General features: G+C 41.6%; 2 protein-coding genes across 3 annotated transcripts in view; one reads left to right on the top strand and one right to left on the bottom strand.

The window, feature by feature from the left end:
• LOC147199082 (uncharacterized) overlaps positions 1-16,780 on the bottom strand; it is a 122,858-nt gene that overhangs the window by 21,874 nt on the left and 84,204 nt on the right. The gene's annotated exons all lie outside the window — the stretch shown is intronic.
• Positions 12,937-15,881, top strand: LOC147199087 (homeobox protein Hox-D4b-like). The gene is made up of 2 exons (XM_086121689.1): positions 12,937-13,441; positions 14,851-15,881. The coding sequence occupies exons 1-2, from the start codon at positions 12,973-12,975 to the stop codon at positions 15,123-15,125; spliced, it is 744 nt and encodes a 247-aa protein (XP_085977815.1). The 5' UTR covers positions 12,937-12,972; the 3' UTR covers positions 15,126-15,881.

Here is a 16,780-nt window from a genome sequence, read left to right as displayed (position 1 = left end):
GAACCGTCGCGACACCGAAGCCATGTTAAAAAAATGTATCAACAAATGAAATAAAATCGCACACGTTATCGACTATCAATTTTCAACCCACATGATAATTGTTAGACCGCAGACATTGATTTTCGAGTGTGTGTGTGTGTGTGGGGGGGCGGATTGGTTGTTAACAACATCATACAGTCATAATGATCATTTCAAAAATCTTGCACCACAACGCATGCGTAAAAGATTATTCTCCCTGTTCTTATTCTGGATTAAACTGTCACCTGACACTGCACTGCGTATTCCAGCGGCCCTCTGCAGGCACACTCCCACACTAACGCTGAATACTAACCGATCCATACAAGGGAAAGAAAAAACGACACGAAGCTGCGCGGTAGACGGAAAATAAACGGAAATGAGGCCTAAAAAAACGTGCGAGGTAAAACCGGCCAATCGTGTTGAATTGTCATGAATTGCTTGACACTTGCTCTTCACATGGCATGGTGAAGTGTTTCAAGGTTCTTAAAGACATGACAAATGAAATTACACTTTCGAAATTGATTCCAAGACGGCGAAAGGGCGTTTTATTTGAACCGGAGGGCAAATTGTATATGCGGTATGTTACCGCAATGATCGTATCGTAAATCACCAATGAGGTTCTCAAAATGTATCGTATTGTGTTTAGAATGTGTACAATTTAAAGTTCTGTTTTTTTTATTCATTGAGACAATTTCCTGACAATTAAAAACTAAAACTGTCACAAAATCATACGTCTTAATTGTCATCGCGTTTGTTTTAGATTTTTTTTTTTTGTTTAAAGCTGTCCTTTTGTTTTCTCTATGTGTTTGGATCAAATGCTTTTCAGGGAAACGAGTTAAAAATCATGCTGGACAACGATTCAAAAAAAAATAAATACATCTAATAAAAAAAATCATCTTGACAGAAATTGCCTGCAGCAAAAATATACAGACATGGGTCTTTTGCAAAGCCAGACAAACAAACCAGACAGCTGACGTTTTGGCTCGATGATTAAAAGCACACCAAAAAAAAGTCGGATATGAAAAGCTACAAATGTCCAGACACAAAAGCACGTTTGTATTCCACGTCTTTCCCAACAAAACGGCTGTCTCATCGGCGTATTGAAATTGCGTAAAAAAAATCAAGCTGATCATAAACGAAACAAACATATTCGTATTAACAACGACGAATGTTCACACAGTAAAAATTAAAAAAATTCAAAGGAGGTAAGATGATCAATGATTGAAAACGAAATCACCCCCGGCCCTAATCCTTTTAAGAGCTACAAAAACAAAAAGCTAGTATGTACGCATTGAAATGAGAGAAACTCGTGCTGATCATCACTAAAATTCACCGTAAGTGAATAATAACGCACATTATGACCCCCCCCCCCCAAACATCGAGTTTCCAAGATGGATGCTCCTCGCGAGTGCAGCTGCCACAAATCAACCCCCACCCCCAAAAAATAAATAAAAATTCCGCTCACGCCTTGCTCTTCTGCTGGCGCGTTTTTTTTTTACGAGCGCACGCCCGCCGCCATTGGCGGCTTGCACTCACGTGACCAATCACAGCTCATTCTTGCTTCCTTTCCGTCCCGCCGCGTGCGTAGACGCGCCGCCGACTCGACACACGCACGGTAAAAAAAACAAACTCCTCTCGTCACACCCACCCCCGCACTTCCTTTTCGCCGATTTTTGTGCATTTCTGCACATTTCTTTCGATGCTTAACCTGTTGTTTGACGCACATTATGCCATGTGTAGTAGAACTTGCTGCAAAATTGCAAACGTCTCTCTTTTTGTTTTAAGATGCTGGCGTGCAACATATAGGATGATCACATCAGCAGGTAGGCTACTGTTACGCTATATGCATGATAAATACCTGTAAATGTCCCCAGTGTGGGACAAATAAAGGATATCTTATCTTATAAATAGGACGTTACACTGTTATTACTGCTTTATTACATCATTTAATTGGGGCTTTGTACGATAAATGTTATGTTATTACAATAACATTTTCAGGGCTTTGAAACTAATTGGATGTGGATGCATTACTTTAGATTTACTTTGTGTGCATATTTGACAACCATAAATTCACAATTGAAAGGATGGATTATCAAATGCGGTGACGTCACGACGAGGAGACGCAAGGGCAGTTAAAGCGACGTTTCACTGCAGACTTTGTCTTGACGCTTTCTGGCACATGCCGATGGTTGCAATGTGAAAGTGAGATGACGTCAACCCGCGAGGATGATGTCATCACTGTAAATTGAAAATCACACGGGATTGTCATAGAATGCATTGATTGGATACACTTTTTTTCGGAATGGAAATATTTCATTGTGTCAGAAGCTAAACGGCGGCTTCAAATGAAAAAACCCCGTAATGGTAACTTCAACTAAATATTAAACTACATGGAATATTTTTGTCTGACACATAGCCAGGTGGAAATAAATAACGCCCTCCTCCTTTTCATTTTTTTTACGAGGGTCCTATGACTGGGGCTCTCACACACACCCACAGAGGCACAAAGATGGCAGTATTTTATGTTCTTCTTTCTCCCTTTACAATTGCACACTTCCTATAGCCGAGGAGGGGGCGGGGTCGTTAAGGTGTGGATGGGGGACGGAGGGGGGAGGGGCGAATGTGAGAGGAGAAACAAAGACAGTATTTCACCGGTGATGGTCACTGGAGCTCAGCTGGCATTGGCAGTATTTACAACCTACTGCAATGCGGCAGAGGAGCCTTGTGTGCGAGTGCAACAAAAGGGACAAAGGGGTGACAGTGACGCCACGCAAACCTTGAAAATTTACACCGGGACACAGACAGATGGACAGTTGTGTCGCGCTGCTGATTGTGGCTTTGCTTCTTTCTGTGCGTGTGCGCGCGCGTGCATGCGTATAGGATGACCAAAACGATGACGTTAACCGAGAAGAAGATGAAGAAGAACAGCTGCAACTTTGTCACGTAAGATCCGACGTCTCACTGCTTCCTCTGCAGCTTGTGCCATAAATGCAACGTGTCCAAAACCCCCCAAAACATCAAGAAAGTGACTTTTAACATCAGAGACAGCAGACACTTTTTCACTATTTCAACTCAAGTTGTATAGAAACATTTCCAAATCAATCAAAAGTAAAAATTGAGCCATAAAACGGTCCACTTAGGACAAAAGAGCATTTGGTGTGAATAAATCGAAACAAATGACAAAAGCAAGCAAAGCTGAATCCAAAATAATCCTGCTCACTTTTGATTGAGAGGGAGTTATTCATATAAGCACGCAAAGAAAGGATGCACCATATCGCATCAAATCCAAGATTTTGATGTCAAATTTTGAAAATGGGTGTGACCTTCGCAGCTCCACAGTGATGCCGATATAAGATGCCTTTTGTAAACTGTGAACATTCAAACTTAAATCTAATATTAACATTCATTGGGCGAGAATCAAACAAATCTAATGACTTCAATTGAGTCATTGCGATCCCAAACTGAGGTACAGTATTCGTTTGTCACATTTTGTTTCATGACTGTATATTCTCCTTGCAGTTGGGTATCTTTTTTTTTTTTTGGCCTTTAGCCATTCCGAATATTTTGGCGCGGTGTGACGCAATGCGGTTGCGCACCAATGAAAACTACAACTACCATAATTAAAAAAACATGAAATGTAATTAATATGTTAGTCCCGAATATTTAAGTTACAAAATACATTTTTGTTTGCTTTTACCGCCCTTCACTTTTTCTCCAATGGTTTTTCATTATCAACAGCACTGCAGAGCTGCAGGTAACGCCCATTTTTCCCCCAAAGCGCAGTGTGCTGTTGCTACTTTTCTCCACTAGAGGTCAGTACAAGACAAAGAATAAAACTGCACGCTGAGCACTGCAGACGACGACATTTTTTGATGTGTTCAATATCCTCAACTTGAATTATTTGGAATGACACCGCAACATTATGTCATGTGTTTACACCATTTATGTGTGTGACCACACGGATGAAATTATACATTTAAAAAAAGACAATAATTCACATTCAAACAAAATGTAATCGTTATACATTCTGTAATCTAGAGTAGTAACTTCCAGGTAACATGAACGCTGATCTATCAGGGTGCGTTAAAAATAATGGGAAACTTCAATGTATCGAGTACAGATGTCCTAAATCAGCAATGTTATTTTTTTTAATAACACACTGTCGAATGTCAGCTGCCATTCGTAATGGTGTTTAATGGCTATAAAATAACGCAAACATATTGAATGAATTTTGCACAATTTCAAGAAGAAAGCCATGGTGCGAGTTACCATGAACACATCGCCACCAGGGCGCGCTCAAATCCATGGGAACATTTCGTTTAAACTCGACAGCCGCTCTAAATCTCGTAGGTAGGGTGAAATACACCACAATAAAATTGGATTGCAGTTGGATGTGCCTAAACACGTATGAGTAAGAATTCGGCATACATTTATTGAGGCAAGTTTTATGAGGTCATTCTTGTGTTGTTTGACTTGACAGACTCACTGACAGACAGAGAGACAGACAGACCATGGTTCATTCATATTGAGCATAAAATTGAGTATAAATCACAAATCACGGTTAAGCAGTGCGTGACAAACCATGTGTATGATTAAAGATGCATAATAACTTTAAATTTCAGATTTATAGTGCATTCAAGATTTTTATGTGTATTTAGTTATTTTAGTTTTTTCAGCATTTGGTGACACGCGTGTTGTCGTGACGCCACTTATAACGAGGTGTGTTCAATAATCAGGGAAAATAGGCCTTCTAGCACATTTCCTACGTCATAAATCAAGAAGAAGGGTTGAAAAACAGCACACACACACGTACACGCGCACACATTTGTGTGTGTGCCCGTGTGTTTTCACAGAGCCTACTTTATGGCTTTATTGCTGCCCATATATGGAAATTAAAGCAGGAAACAAATGTTCCAACATTCCAGGGGCATCCGGAAAAGTGCAAAAAAAGAGTCGTTTTAGCTTTGTTTGGACAGCGATGCCATGTCGACGTCTGGATGCGCGTGCGCGCGAACGTATATTGACGTACAGAGCTCATTTGCTAACATATACACATTTTAAAAAATAGATAACAATACGCGAGAACGCGAGTTAAATCAATACAATATGTTGGATGGGTTCAGAAAAAAAACGGCAATGCATAGTAAGTAGACTTCAAAATGCACATTTCGGTTTTATAACAAAGACATATACCAAAGGTTATTTTCCCCCGTTTTCAAAGCGTCCCCTTTCCTAGGACAATTTACGGGCCAGCGTGGGAGACATGAAAAAAAAGAGAAGGGGGGGGGGGGAGTAGAACACGTGATAGCAATAAAGTGTGTTTTATTGCCGGTGGCGTGACAGGCCCCAAAATATAACTCAGACGGCAGCCGACAGGCCACCACATCGCATCTGCGGCCACACACACCTCGAAAAAAATGTCCCAGGTTCGACGTGGAAGAGAGGACGACGGAATGAATCTCGCGCGAGACCCGGACGACTGAGAGTTTTCATATTAGGCAGCGATGATGTTATGAGATATGGATGAGGAGAGGGGAGGGGAGGGGGGGCTCGGAGGGGGGTCCAATCGATGGTACGGGTACTATGCGTTGACCCCGGTGGGATGAGCGAGGGGGCCCAAAGATCCACCTGTGCTCCAAAAAATGAGATCCAATTAAGTCACTCGGGCTGCAAAGGGCGACACGCGTAGACGGCCACTCACTGTCACGGAGGACAAGCCCGGCTGCAGGTGACATTTACTCGGCCGGTAAGGAATCTCCACTTATTTATTTACATCGGTGACTTAAAAAAACAAAACAAAAACTCGCTTTGATTCATTGTTAATATTGCATGGTCAAAATGAAGGAGGCGCAGTAAAAATCATGCACCGTTTTGTATTGATTAAAAACAGAGACGTGTTGATTTGTGTGAAGTTTTGCAAATGTTCTCGTAATATGCAAATCTGGGCGGGAAATGAAGACGCCGATAAAACGGTAATTTTAGCATTTATCATTTTCTGATAGGCTAATAATAATATTTGTATTTAGAATTGCGAGTAGTAAATGAATAAAAGAAAATTTTCATCCTATTGAGACGTATCTATAGATCACAAAATGTGACCAATTGACCATTTTGCAGTCGTCTTTTTTTTCACTAGAGCTGGATTTTAAAATATAGATTTTATTTTCTAGTCACCGATGTGCATTTCAGTTCAGCAAAACGCGGTGAAGGATCTTTACCTAATGAGATTTTATTTCATTTTCTTATCATTTAAAACTAAAAGCCTCCCTGCGTCAAGCCACCGATGCATGTCTTTTAGATATGTGCTGTTTAGAGGTGCAAAAATTAACGCAATTACCGCACGATGAAATGCACTTTATCTTTAACTTCTACCTATTAAAATAAAGAAAAGATTGGTGTTTTTGCTTCTTTTTTTTCTTTAAAAAAAGATTAATTTCAAAATGAATAAAAGGAAGTCACCTGGTTACTCTGAAAGAAATGCAGAACTAATTGGCTCTAATGATTTTTAATATACGAAATACTACTAAAAATATTTCTCAATCGTATTTTGCAAAGACGGACATTCACCAATTGGAAATAATAATAATAATAATAAGAATTTTACACGGTGCTTTTTAATTGCCCCATTTAAAAAATCGCCCAAAAGATCCCGTTGTGTTCGTCCGGGTGGATGTTTTTGTGGAAGTGTGACACGTTGAGAGTCATCAGACTACTTGTTTTTTCACATGCGCTCGCATGTGTTGCCTGACAGTATATCATCGTCAAGCTAAAGAACAAGGCCGGCACATGCACCAGGTCCCAGCTCGCAGTCATGATGGGAATTAAACGCCATAAAACTTGCACATTCAAACACATCAATAGTTTTGGGCTGTTTTATTGCAGCTTTCGGTCTTTACGTGGTTGCAACTACTGCGAGAGATTAATCACGGGGAATATTAATGTCATGAAAATGTTTTCTTTCTTTTTTTTTTAACGGTTCGAAAACTGAACATTAGAAGCATGGACCGCTTTTGCGGCAGATGAGCTTGAAATGCGAATTTAGGGGCTACTGGTCATACTCCGCGAGACGGTGCCGCTGCAGGAGGGGTCGCGCAAGTTAATGTCTAAACCGGCTCAACCGCCGCTCTCAGCCCGGCTTTGACCCGGCTGCAGGCCCGGGGGCGGAGGGGTGAGCCGGCGGTCAGCCTGTCTAAGATGAAAAAGTGAAACGACCCCCGAGAGAAAGAAAAGCCACCATTTGAATGGCTTTTTTTGAGGGCGGGGGGGGGGGGCAGGGGGAGACTACACATGTGCACATTGCTGACTGAGAGACCTGGAATAATGCAATATAGGAATTGGGCGAAAATGCAAATTATGTAAAAATGCACAAGGAGTGAAACAGATTAATTAAAAAAAATGCACAAAAGAGCAACTAAATGCACCTCGTGTGTTCGATGACGCAAAGGTTCTTTCAACTGTCGCACAAAGCAATACAATGCACAAAACGGTAACAATGGCCTATACGACTGCTGAACTCTGCGTGGTCACCCCCAAATCTGTGCAGACCCCCTGGCCCCAACACCCCCTGTCCTGTCCAGCCCAGCTCGCACAGGACTAATGGTTGGTCCGGTGAAGCCGCGGTCAACGCTTGTGAGTGACCCTGCGGCGACCCGCTCGGCAGCTAGGCTACATTTTCCCTGCACAAGAATGCTCGCTTTTGAGCTCCCGTTGTTGTTGTTGTTGTTGTTGTCTCCTATGAAAAAAAAAAGAAGGGGGGGGGGCGGGGTGCCGCACAGTTCACAGCTATTAAGTCAAAAGGTGTGTGCAGTTGACGACTATCCCCTTAAAAAGTCATTTAAGCGAGAGGCCTTAAAGAAATGTTTTTTTTTTTAAAATGAAGGTGTAGATTAATAGTCCAATGCTGAATGCATTTGGGCTGGCGAAAATGTCATTATTCAAACACCCCATTAGGGGACTCTTTGGTCAATTTGCATTTGTTTTGGGTGGCAGTGCACTTAAAAAAATAGACTTTTCTTTCACGAATTCAGGGTGGAACAAAATATGCCTAGATTAGTTGCGAAATGTGGAAAATCAGGGTTTATGTCCAAAAAGCAGGAGCCAATATAGCATGTAAGCGTAATAGAAGAATGCCAAAGATGATTCACAACACAAGGCAGGCAGACTGCAGGGGGCACAATATGAAAAGCAGCAAAAATAGTCAGCAGTGATGTATGTAGAGCGAAAAAAAAGAATCAAGTCTGATTTTGTTATTTGGCAGAGTAAAATTATGATAGCCCATTCATTAAAAAACCCCGTCATGAATAAAATAACTTCTGGTCTCAACGGTAAGGACAGTAAAGACATGAGGCAGAATATTTGAGTTTTACATTACTTTGTCCTTTTGTATTTGGTTAACTTTGTTTTCTGCTGTTAAGTGGGCTCCAATAAAATCAATGCAAAATGTAGTGAACTAACAAAGTGCATGTTTTCACAGAAAACGGTTATCTGTAAAAACCGAGGACATTGACTTTACCCCAAGCCTCAAACTTTGTCGCTTGACGTGATTCTTGACTCTCTTACGGTGGTTCGAGTGACAATTTTTGAGTGTGTGTGAAAATGAATAAAAGCAAAGTGGGTTTTTGGCTAGTTTTCTTGGAGCCTGGAAATGTAAAGATTTGGAAAAAGTCCAACGGCACATCTCTCAAATAATATTTGCGCAAATTTAGCAAAAGATGTTTTCGGAGCAGGTGTGAAAGGAAAAGCAGTTGATCCACAGAATTTATAAAGTGACATCACTCCCTACTGGCCTGGAATGTATATTACACCCTCTTAACCCGATTTCAACAGTCCATGTGAGTGGTTTTAATAAGGTTGCTGCCTGAATTTCAGTTTTTTTCTCGTTTGATCCAAAACATGAGGGAACCATTCTTGTCGCTCTGCGGATGCAAAACAACAACAACGAAAAAACCCTCAAAAGATTTGGAGTTAAACATTTGCTCTTCGTTACTGATGCTGTAGTAAATTTATGTCAAACTCAAGGCCCGGGGGCCATATCCAGCCCGCCAGGTCAATTCATGTGGCCCGCGAAAGCAAATCATGTGTCAACTTGCTAAGATTTGGACCAAAATGTCAAATTATCATGTGTAATAAACAACATTGAATTTTTGCAATAATTTTGGTACCTATACTATTTTAATCGACTTGACTGGTTTCGAAACTAGTACTCCATTAATTTGTTGTGTACAAGTAATAATTTTGTGGTTTCACTGTCATCACGGCCCTCCGAGGGAAGACGTAACTCCAAATTGGCCCGCGACTAAAATGAGTTCGACACCCCTGCTGTAGTTGTACACTTGGCCTATCTTGTGTGCAGTCAGTGTGGGATCGGTTCCCATTCAGTGACAGTGTGAACGGTTGTTTGTCTCTATATGCGCCCTGCAAATGACTGACGACCAGTTCAGGGTGTAGTCCACCTTCTGCCCAAAGTCAGGTGGGACTGGCTGTCGGTTTACTACTACAGTACTTACTTTTGCTCTGATTCGCAGTAAATTAAATTGTGACCCAGGACCTCTTCCCCACACTTTCTCAGTATCTTTTCATCAATGCGTGCCTGAAGATTCAATCAGTGAGTTACTGGCATGTTAAAGGAATACGTTCACGGACACGTGACACATGTAACAAGCGTGTTCCCCTGAAACAAAGAATGGCATCTAGACCGTTCCTTTGACATCTGCCACGAAAGAGGACACCGGAGTGTGAAAGCCGTCAGCAGGAGCGCGCATGCTTCGCCTATAAATACCCTGTAGAACCGAATGTGTGTGGACTTTGCTTGGTCACAGATTGGGTTCTAGGGGAGTCTATGGGCGGCGACTAACCATCCATCACGCGCGCAGGAAACCCGAAGAGCTTCACAAGTGCTTCTTTGTGTTCTCAGTTTGGGTGGTTTCGCTTTCTGCTCAGCGAGAAGATCCAATGACACGATAAATTGTCAAGTCAAACCTTTTACTTGCCGCTCCACCAATCAGTCGAGCACATCGGGAAAGTAAATAATCAGTTCTCAGGAGCGTAAGGCTCATTGAGGTTCCTTTATGCTCTAACATTGATCGAGGCGTCTATATGCAGCAAATGATGCAGGAACAGAAAATGTGAATTCCCGTCTTTTCACATCTTGAGCTATGTGCCGGATAGTGCAACCATTCCATATTTTTGGTGCTTTTTCTATAACACCCGAAGATGCTACAAGAATATTTGAGTTGGCATTCGCAACATTACTTATTCAAAGATTGTTATTTGGAAACCATTCTCCGTTATTCACTGAAAACACATATTCACTGTTTTTGTGCCCAAACATCATCTGGTGGCAAATTTGCATCAAGGAAGTACAACGACGTGAATGGAGGAGTCCTATTTCCACATAAGTAGTACAGTGAAACCTCAAGCTATGAACTTGATGATCTTGTTTGTCACTTGTGAAACGGTTATAAATCAAAGCAATATTTTCCATTGAAATGAATGGAAATGCAATTAGTTCGTTCCAGCACCAACATTTTTTTTAATCTAGTGTGTGATAAAAAAAAAAAATATGGAATGCAATTTTGAAATGATAATTAAGCATTGACATTACCAGATGAGGGGGAACGGGGAAGAGAACTACAGCTCCTAACTGGAAAGTCTTCCATAATAACATGGAGAAAACAGATTTTAGCTACACGGTCTTCTTTCGAACATTATTGATCACTACGGTACGGTTGTTTTTCTTTGTTTTTGTTTTTTGCTCACATTTGAGGAAAATGTTTGTTCAGACTGGCTCGTTATGGCGGATTAATGACGTTCCAACGTGATGGATGCATGGATGTATGAAGGCCCTTTTTGTATTCTGCAAGCACAAATGAGCCTTTTATATAGTTTACGTGACCAGCTAGAGCAAAAACACTTTGGTAAAATTTCATGTAGAAGATGTCAAACCGGTCTAAATAATCGCCTCCATAAATTACTAAAATGTTGTAATTTGCATTCCAGGCCTGTAGTTGGCGATGTCATTTTTTTAAGAAACATGACAGGGATTCGCACCAACTATTTGTCCGAACCATTTTTTAAAAACAAACGCTATTGTGGAATAACTAATGAAAACCAGTTTCATTGTTCACTTAGGAAAGTGAAGACATCTGAAAATTTATTATTTTCATTCCCGTTTAAACACTGACAAATATTTCAGTCACAGCATGTGACTGATTCAAACCATTCCAACTTCAAAGCTCCTTCAGATCATCTCGGGAACCATTTCCCACATTCTCCAAATTCCTCACTTTTCGTGGCCAAATACCCAAATTTGAGATATTGTACACATTTACCTCCTCCTTTCTTGACCGTTTCAAACCGTTCCATCTTTAAAACTTTGCTCACATTAAGACCATGTTTGTGGATTGTTACTTCTGAGTTTAACCTTGATTTATCGATTTAGGTAAAACCCTTAAGAACAATTTTTCATTTGCAATGTCAATCTGGCTGCAGAAAGTAGATTATTATGATTGATGACGTTACCAAACTTCCAACATTTTCACAGCCACCCCCACCAAAAAAATCCCCTCTTCCTGGCACCTTTCTTAACCCATGCATCCGAACCATTCTAACTCTCCTTTAGTCACTTAATCCTGCAGCATTTCAATTCATATATTTGCATATATATATACTGTATATATATACTGTATATATATGCAAAGTATATATACTTGCAGACAAACAACGCCCTAATGTATTTTTTTTGCATCTCCGCCTGACATTGAGGCAACACTTTTACACCTCACTTAACCGTTTGAATTAAATGATGCCTTCCATTTAAATCTACGTCATTGTCTCAAATTAAATGCATCAATTTAGATAAGAGAACCGAGTGACACTTTCCCCCTAATAAAACAATCAAGTGTGAGTAAAACAAGCCACTAAAAGCAAATGTTTGCCTCTTTGAGGTTATCGCTGGGATTCATTAGAATCTGGAAGCCAGATCAAACAGATTTGCTTTGAGGTTCACTTGCATTGGGTCAGATTAAATAAAGACTCCACTTGAGCAAAAAATTGCATGCCAAAACAATGCGGGAGGGGGGCGGGGGGGGGGTTAGGGGGAGCCATATGCACGGATGAATGATTATTTGGGGATGTTTAGAACGGACTATCATTTATTTATCTTCGTGTGAGGGCACAATTTAGCCACTTTTGGGGTTTCTATGCCAGCAACATCATTTTTAAACGCCTTTGCACTTTTTTTTCTTCTTTTTTTTTTGCGGCATCATTTTTCCAACGTGGCTTTCATTCAGAGACGGTGATGATGACGGTGAGGTGAACGGGACACCTCGGGCTGACCCCGACCCGCAACAAAGCCAACTACTAGTCACTGTCTGGGGCCTTTTTGTCCCATTCTTGTGTGCGTGCCCTCTGCGGAACGGTCACGTTTTGTTGTGCGCCCTTTGACTTGCGGCCACAAGGCCAAATATGGCCCCCGCGTCCCCTCAATATGGGCCCGATTAATTTTTCAGCTCGAGGTCCCATCTGTGGGGGTCGATCCCGTCCGTCAGCGAAAAAGTCATAAATCTACTGTGCGGGTTCAATATAGAAAGGGGGAGGGGGGGGGGGTAGTCGGATGGATGGGTTTATATAGATAAGATAAATAATGACGCAGCAGTTCCAATGCACAAACATCCAATTTTCCAATTTAGCCCCGCCAGCAAATCTTCATTAGGCCAATTAAGCACGATTTTTTTTAAACGTTATATTTTCGGGAAAGCCGCAAAAAGGCAAGGGCTCCTATTGGCTGAGTTGCCGGGTCACGTGGTCCTCGCGGCCGTTCATCTATTTGACAGCCGCGGGGTGGCTTAATGCCAGAGGGGGGGAAAGGGGGCTACAGGGCGAAGGGGTAGAGGGAGAGAGAGAGAGGAAAAAGAAAAATTAGTATTCTCCTACCAGCCTCGCTATAAATCAATCATGGAGTCCTACGCGGTGAGCTGCAAATACGCCGAGCCGCACTTCCCGCCTTGCGAAGAAGATTACAGTCATTTTACTGACCAGGGGGGCTATTACAACAGCCCCCCGGACTGTGGCACGTACGGCGGTGGGCGCTACCAGCCTGCAGCCGCAGCCCCTCCGCCCGAGCCCGGCTACGCACCCCAAGCAACCGCCTATGAACATTCCTTGCAGGCGCAGCAGCAGCAGCAGCAGCAGCATCCGCGGGAGGATGCCGAGCGGCTGCCCCAGCAAGGTGCGCCCTTCCCCGGCTACACCGAGCACGACGACGCCGGGGGCAAGGAGGGGGGCTTCCCGGAGATGTGGATGACGTGCGCCAGTAAACCCACTCAGGTGCAGAAGAGAATCGTTGCCGGAGGGGGTCACCAGGCCAAAGACAAGCCGCCAATCGTAGTATACCCCTGGATGAAGAAGGTGCACATCGCCCACGGTGAGGAAGACACCTCCATTCTCATCTATCGGTTACCCTTTTTTCTGACACCCTATGGATGTCATTTGCTTTATTATTTTATTTCTCCCTCTTGCCCCCCAGCAACTCATCTAACACCACAACCCCCCCCCCCCCCCCCCCCAACACACACACGCTTGTTCTAGTGTTTTGTCCATTTGGGAGCACCATTTCTTGTGGTGAGTTATTTATGATCGCAGTGAGAGTCAGACAGAATTACAGCCGCTATAAACTTTTATGGCTCTGCCGCAGCTTGTGCGCGAGCGTGTGCGTGTGTGTGTGTGTGTGTGTGTGTGTGTGAGTGTACCCTGACAGCGAACAAAGAGATGCGCGTTAATAGTCCAGAATGGTTTTTTAACCAGTTTGGCGGTCAACCGCAAATGGACACGCAAACACACTTTCAAAATACAATTAATAGGAACAGCCTCTAATAACTGCAATGAAAAAAAATCGACTACTGATATGAGTGGGTGTACAGTGGGCAATTATTCCGATTAAGATAAATATACCTAAAATTGCAACAAGGCTGAATAAAAAATGAAAAAAAGGTACATGATTGAATACAATTATTTTGATTTTTCTTAAATATATGACATATAAAAATAATTGGCAGTAAATTCAACCAAAGGTGCTCTCTAAATTTGAATACAAATCTTAAAAAAGGGGAAGTATTTGGACGCAGATATAACACACAGGCACAGCAAATCTAGACGATTACACATTTACACGCCATTATGGCATTCGATATTTATGTCTAGAAAAGCGCAGAGAAGAAATAACAGAAAACAATTAACACCAGCTGCACAATATCGAAAAAATATGGTCAATCTGCGGATCTCAAACACCTATAATACCTTTCATCTGAAATTGTGTACTTTTATCTGACTTTGACCAATCATATAGAACGTTCAAAGCACATCGCCATCTAATAAGAGAAGTTCGGGCCACTACTAACACTAAATAAGTTTATGTAGTGTGTTCTGGGAATTAGCTACGAACACATTGATCATGAAAATGTATTTCTTTCATTAATAAAAAATAGTTTCTGTTGTTGAACACGTTAAATATCGCAAAAATAAAAAATATATTTTTTGTTTTCAACACCCACATGTTTATCGTCCTTAAAGCGAATGCATATGCTTTTACGAAGCAGTTTAGCCAAAAACTCTATTCATTGCGATCAATAAGTGCCCCTTACATCAATACCAATTTACAGAATTTACTTTTATATAATGCCAAGTAAATGCATACCCAACTCCCTTTTATTTTCATTTTCAGTTCCTCATACAGTATTGCACGGTAACACACCATTGCCCTATCGGCACGTGTTCTCATATAAAACAAACAAACCAACAAATGACGTCACGCTGTCCGTTCCTGCCCTCCCACAGTGAACCCGAACCACCCGGGCCCGGAGCCCAAGCGTCTGCGAACGGCCTACACGCGTCAGCAGGTGCTGGAACTGGAGAAGGAGTTCCACTTCAGCCGCTACCTGACTCGCCGCCGCCGCGTGGAAGTGGCGCATGCGCTTTGCCTGTCCGAGCGCCAGGTCAAGGTGTGGTTCCAGAACCGGCGCATGCGCTGGAAGAAGGACAACAAGCTGCCGAACACCAAGGGACGCAGCAAGGCCAAGAAATGCGCGGAGAAGGTGACCCTCCCGGTGTGAGACTGTGGGGCCAGGGGTGATGCGAAGGGGGCATTTAGGACCCCCAAAAAGACCAAGTGACGATCCAGGCCCACATTCCTCAAGCATCCATGCATCTAGCTTTATATATAGCCTAGTATCGTCATCAATTTTTGTTCGAGTTCTAGATCTCCTGGAAGCATTCATGGTTTGTTTGGGGGAGAACAGGGTTACAGTATTTTTTTCCTCCTGATTATTATTATTATTATTATCATTATTATTATTTCTACAGGGTAAAAAAATATAATACAGGGTTGTATAATTGTGAGGCAGAGTATTACTTGTATGCACATGACCAAAATGCAAACGCAAAGATGACACAGGCGACAAATGGGCTCGCACTGTTATGTGCCAAAGCGTGCAGCGCACGCACACACACACACACACACCCACACGCACACACGCACGCACACACACACACACGCACACGTACACAACTGAGCTCCAAAAGGTGTTTGTATATTTGTCTCAGGGTTTCCGTACAGGGTTTTTAAGTCCATCCAGCACCAACATACAAAGAATAATAGTGTTTTCCCCCTTATTCTTTTAGATTCCAGTTTAATATGCTAATTTGCCTCCGTCAGTACTTATTATTTTTTATTATGTGTATGTTTATAACATATTTTATTCTTGGTAACAGCAACTGTGTCGTTTTGTATGTGAAAAAGGTACGGCAAAAAAAAAACCCCATCAGTGTACGACTTTTATATGTAGAAAAACTTTTTGGTAAAAAAAAATTAAAAATCTTGGTTAAGTAAATAAAAACTTTACATTATAATTGTATTGTCTCCAGCTCTCTTGCACACATGCACACACGGTGTTAAAATAAACGAGAAGACACATCAGTCTCAAATTTGTGTGAACATTTTGCAGATGAAGTCTTATTAGGTAAAGGAAATAAAGAAATAAATTAATCGAAAATGAGTTTTCCCCTAAAGTCTGTATTTGGTCTGAAAACGACGAGTTTTAAGAAAAGGTGGATTATAGGGAAGGGAAAAAGTAACAGAAATACATATGGAATGTTTGGGTCTTAAATGCAATAAAAGTCTCTTTGGTGCCAAAACGCTGCACATTAAGTTATGTTTTCAAGAAATATGAACTAACGAAGTGAAACGAAGAAATAGATGAGGTGAAAGTCTGTACTTGGTGCGCAAACGTGACAACAGACATTTCAAGTAAATATGCAAAAAAATGAGATAAAGAAGTGAGTATTGCATGGAAATGGCTTTTCAGGCTAGGTTTAAGACTGGGGTTGGTTTTTAAATAAAGTAAAAGTGTTTGTTGTGAAAACGTTGCAAATAAAGAAATATGGACTGGGTACGGTTTAAAAATATATACGAAATATATTTAATAATCCTCAGTCAATAATGAGTCAAATTAAGAAAAATCGCGGATTCGTTGCATTTGGCGCATGTTTATGTTGTGGAAGACCCAAATAAAGGATGTCGGGTGCAGGACTAATGCTATATGGGTCGCTTCTGGTGGCGGTTGGTGGGAAATGAGTTTCTTTAATTGGAGGCTTCCGTTGGAGACAAATGGGCAGGAAAAGTCACAAGAGATTCATCAAAAAAGGACCATGCACTGCAGACTGACTGAGAACATTTGCGACAGATGGATCCAAAATGTGACTTAAATAA

This window comes from Hippocampus guttulatus, chromosome 10 (assembly GCF_054856545.1).
Source record: "Hippocampus guttulatus isolate MCC_2025c chromosome 10, RoL_Hgut_1.0, whole genome shotgun sequence".
NCBI lineage: Eukaryota > Metazoa > Chordata > Actinopteri > Syngnathiformes > Syngnathidae > Hippocampus > Hippocampus guttulatus.
The sequence above is the reverse complement of the archived record's forward strand: the minus strand, read 5'-3'. Positions and strand labels throughout refer to the sequence as shown.

What these genes read in the sequence shown, in the direction of transcription:
- LOC147199087 (XM_086121689.1), top strand. Translation starts at nt 12,973, where the DNA reads ATGGAGTCCTACGCGGTGAGCTGCAAATACGCCGAGCCGCACTTCCCG. An exon ending in GAAGGTGCACATCGCCCACG is followed by an intron (nt 13,442 to 14,850) that starts GTGAGGAAGACA and finishes GCCCTCCCACAG; the next exon opens with TGAACCCGAACCACCCGGGC.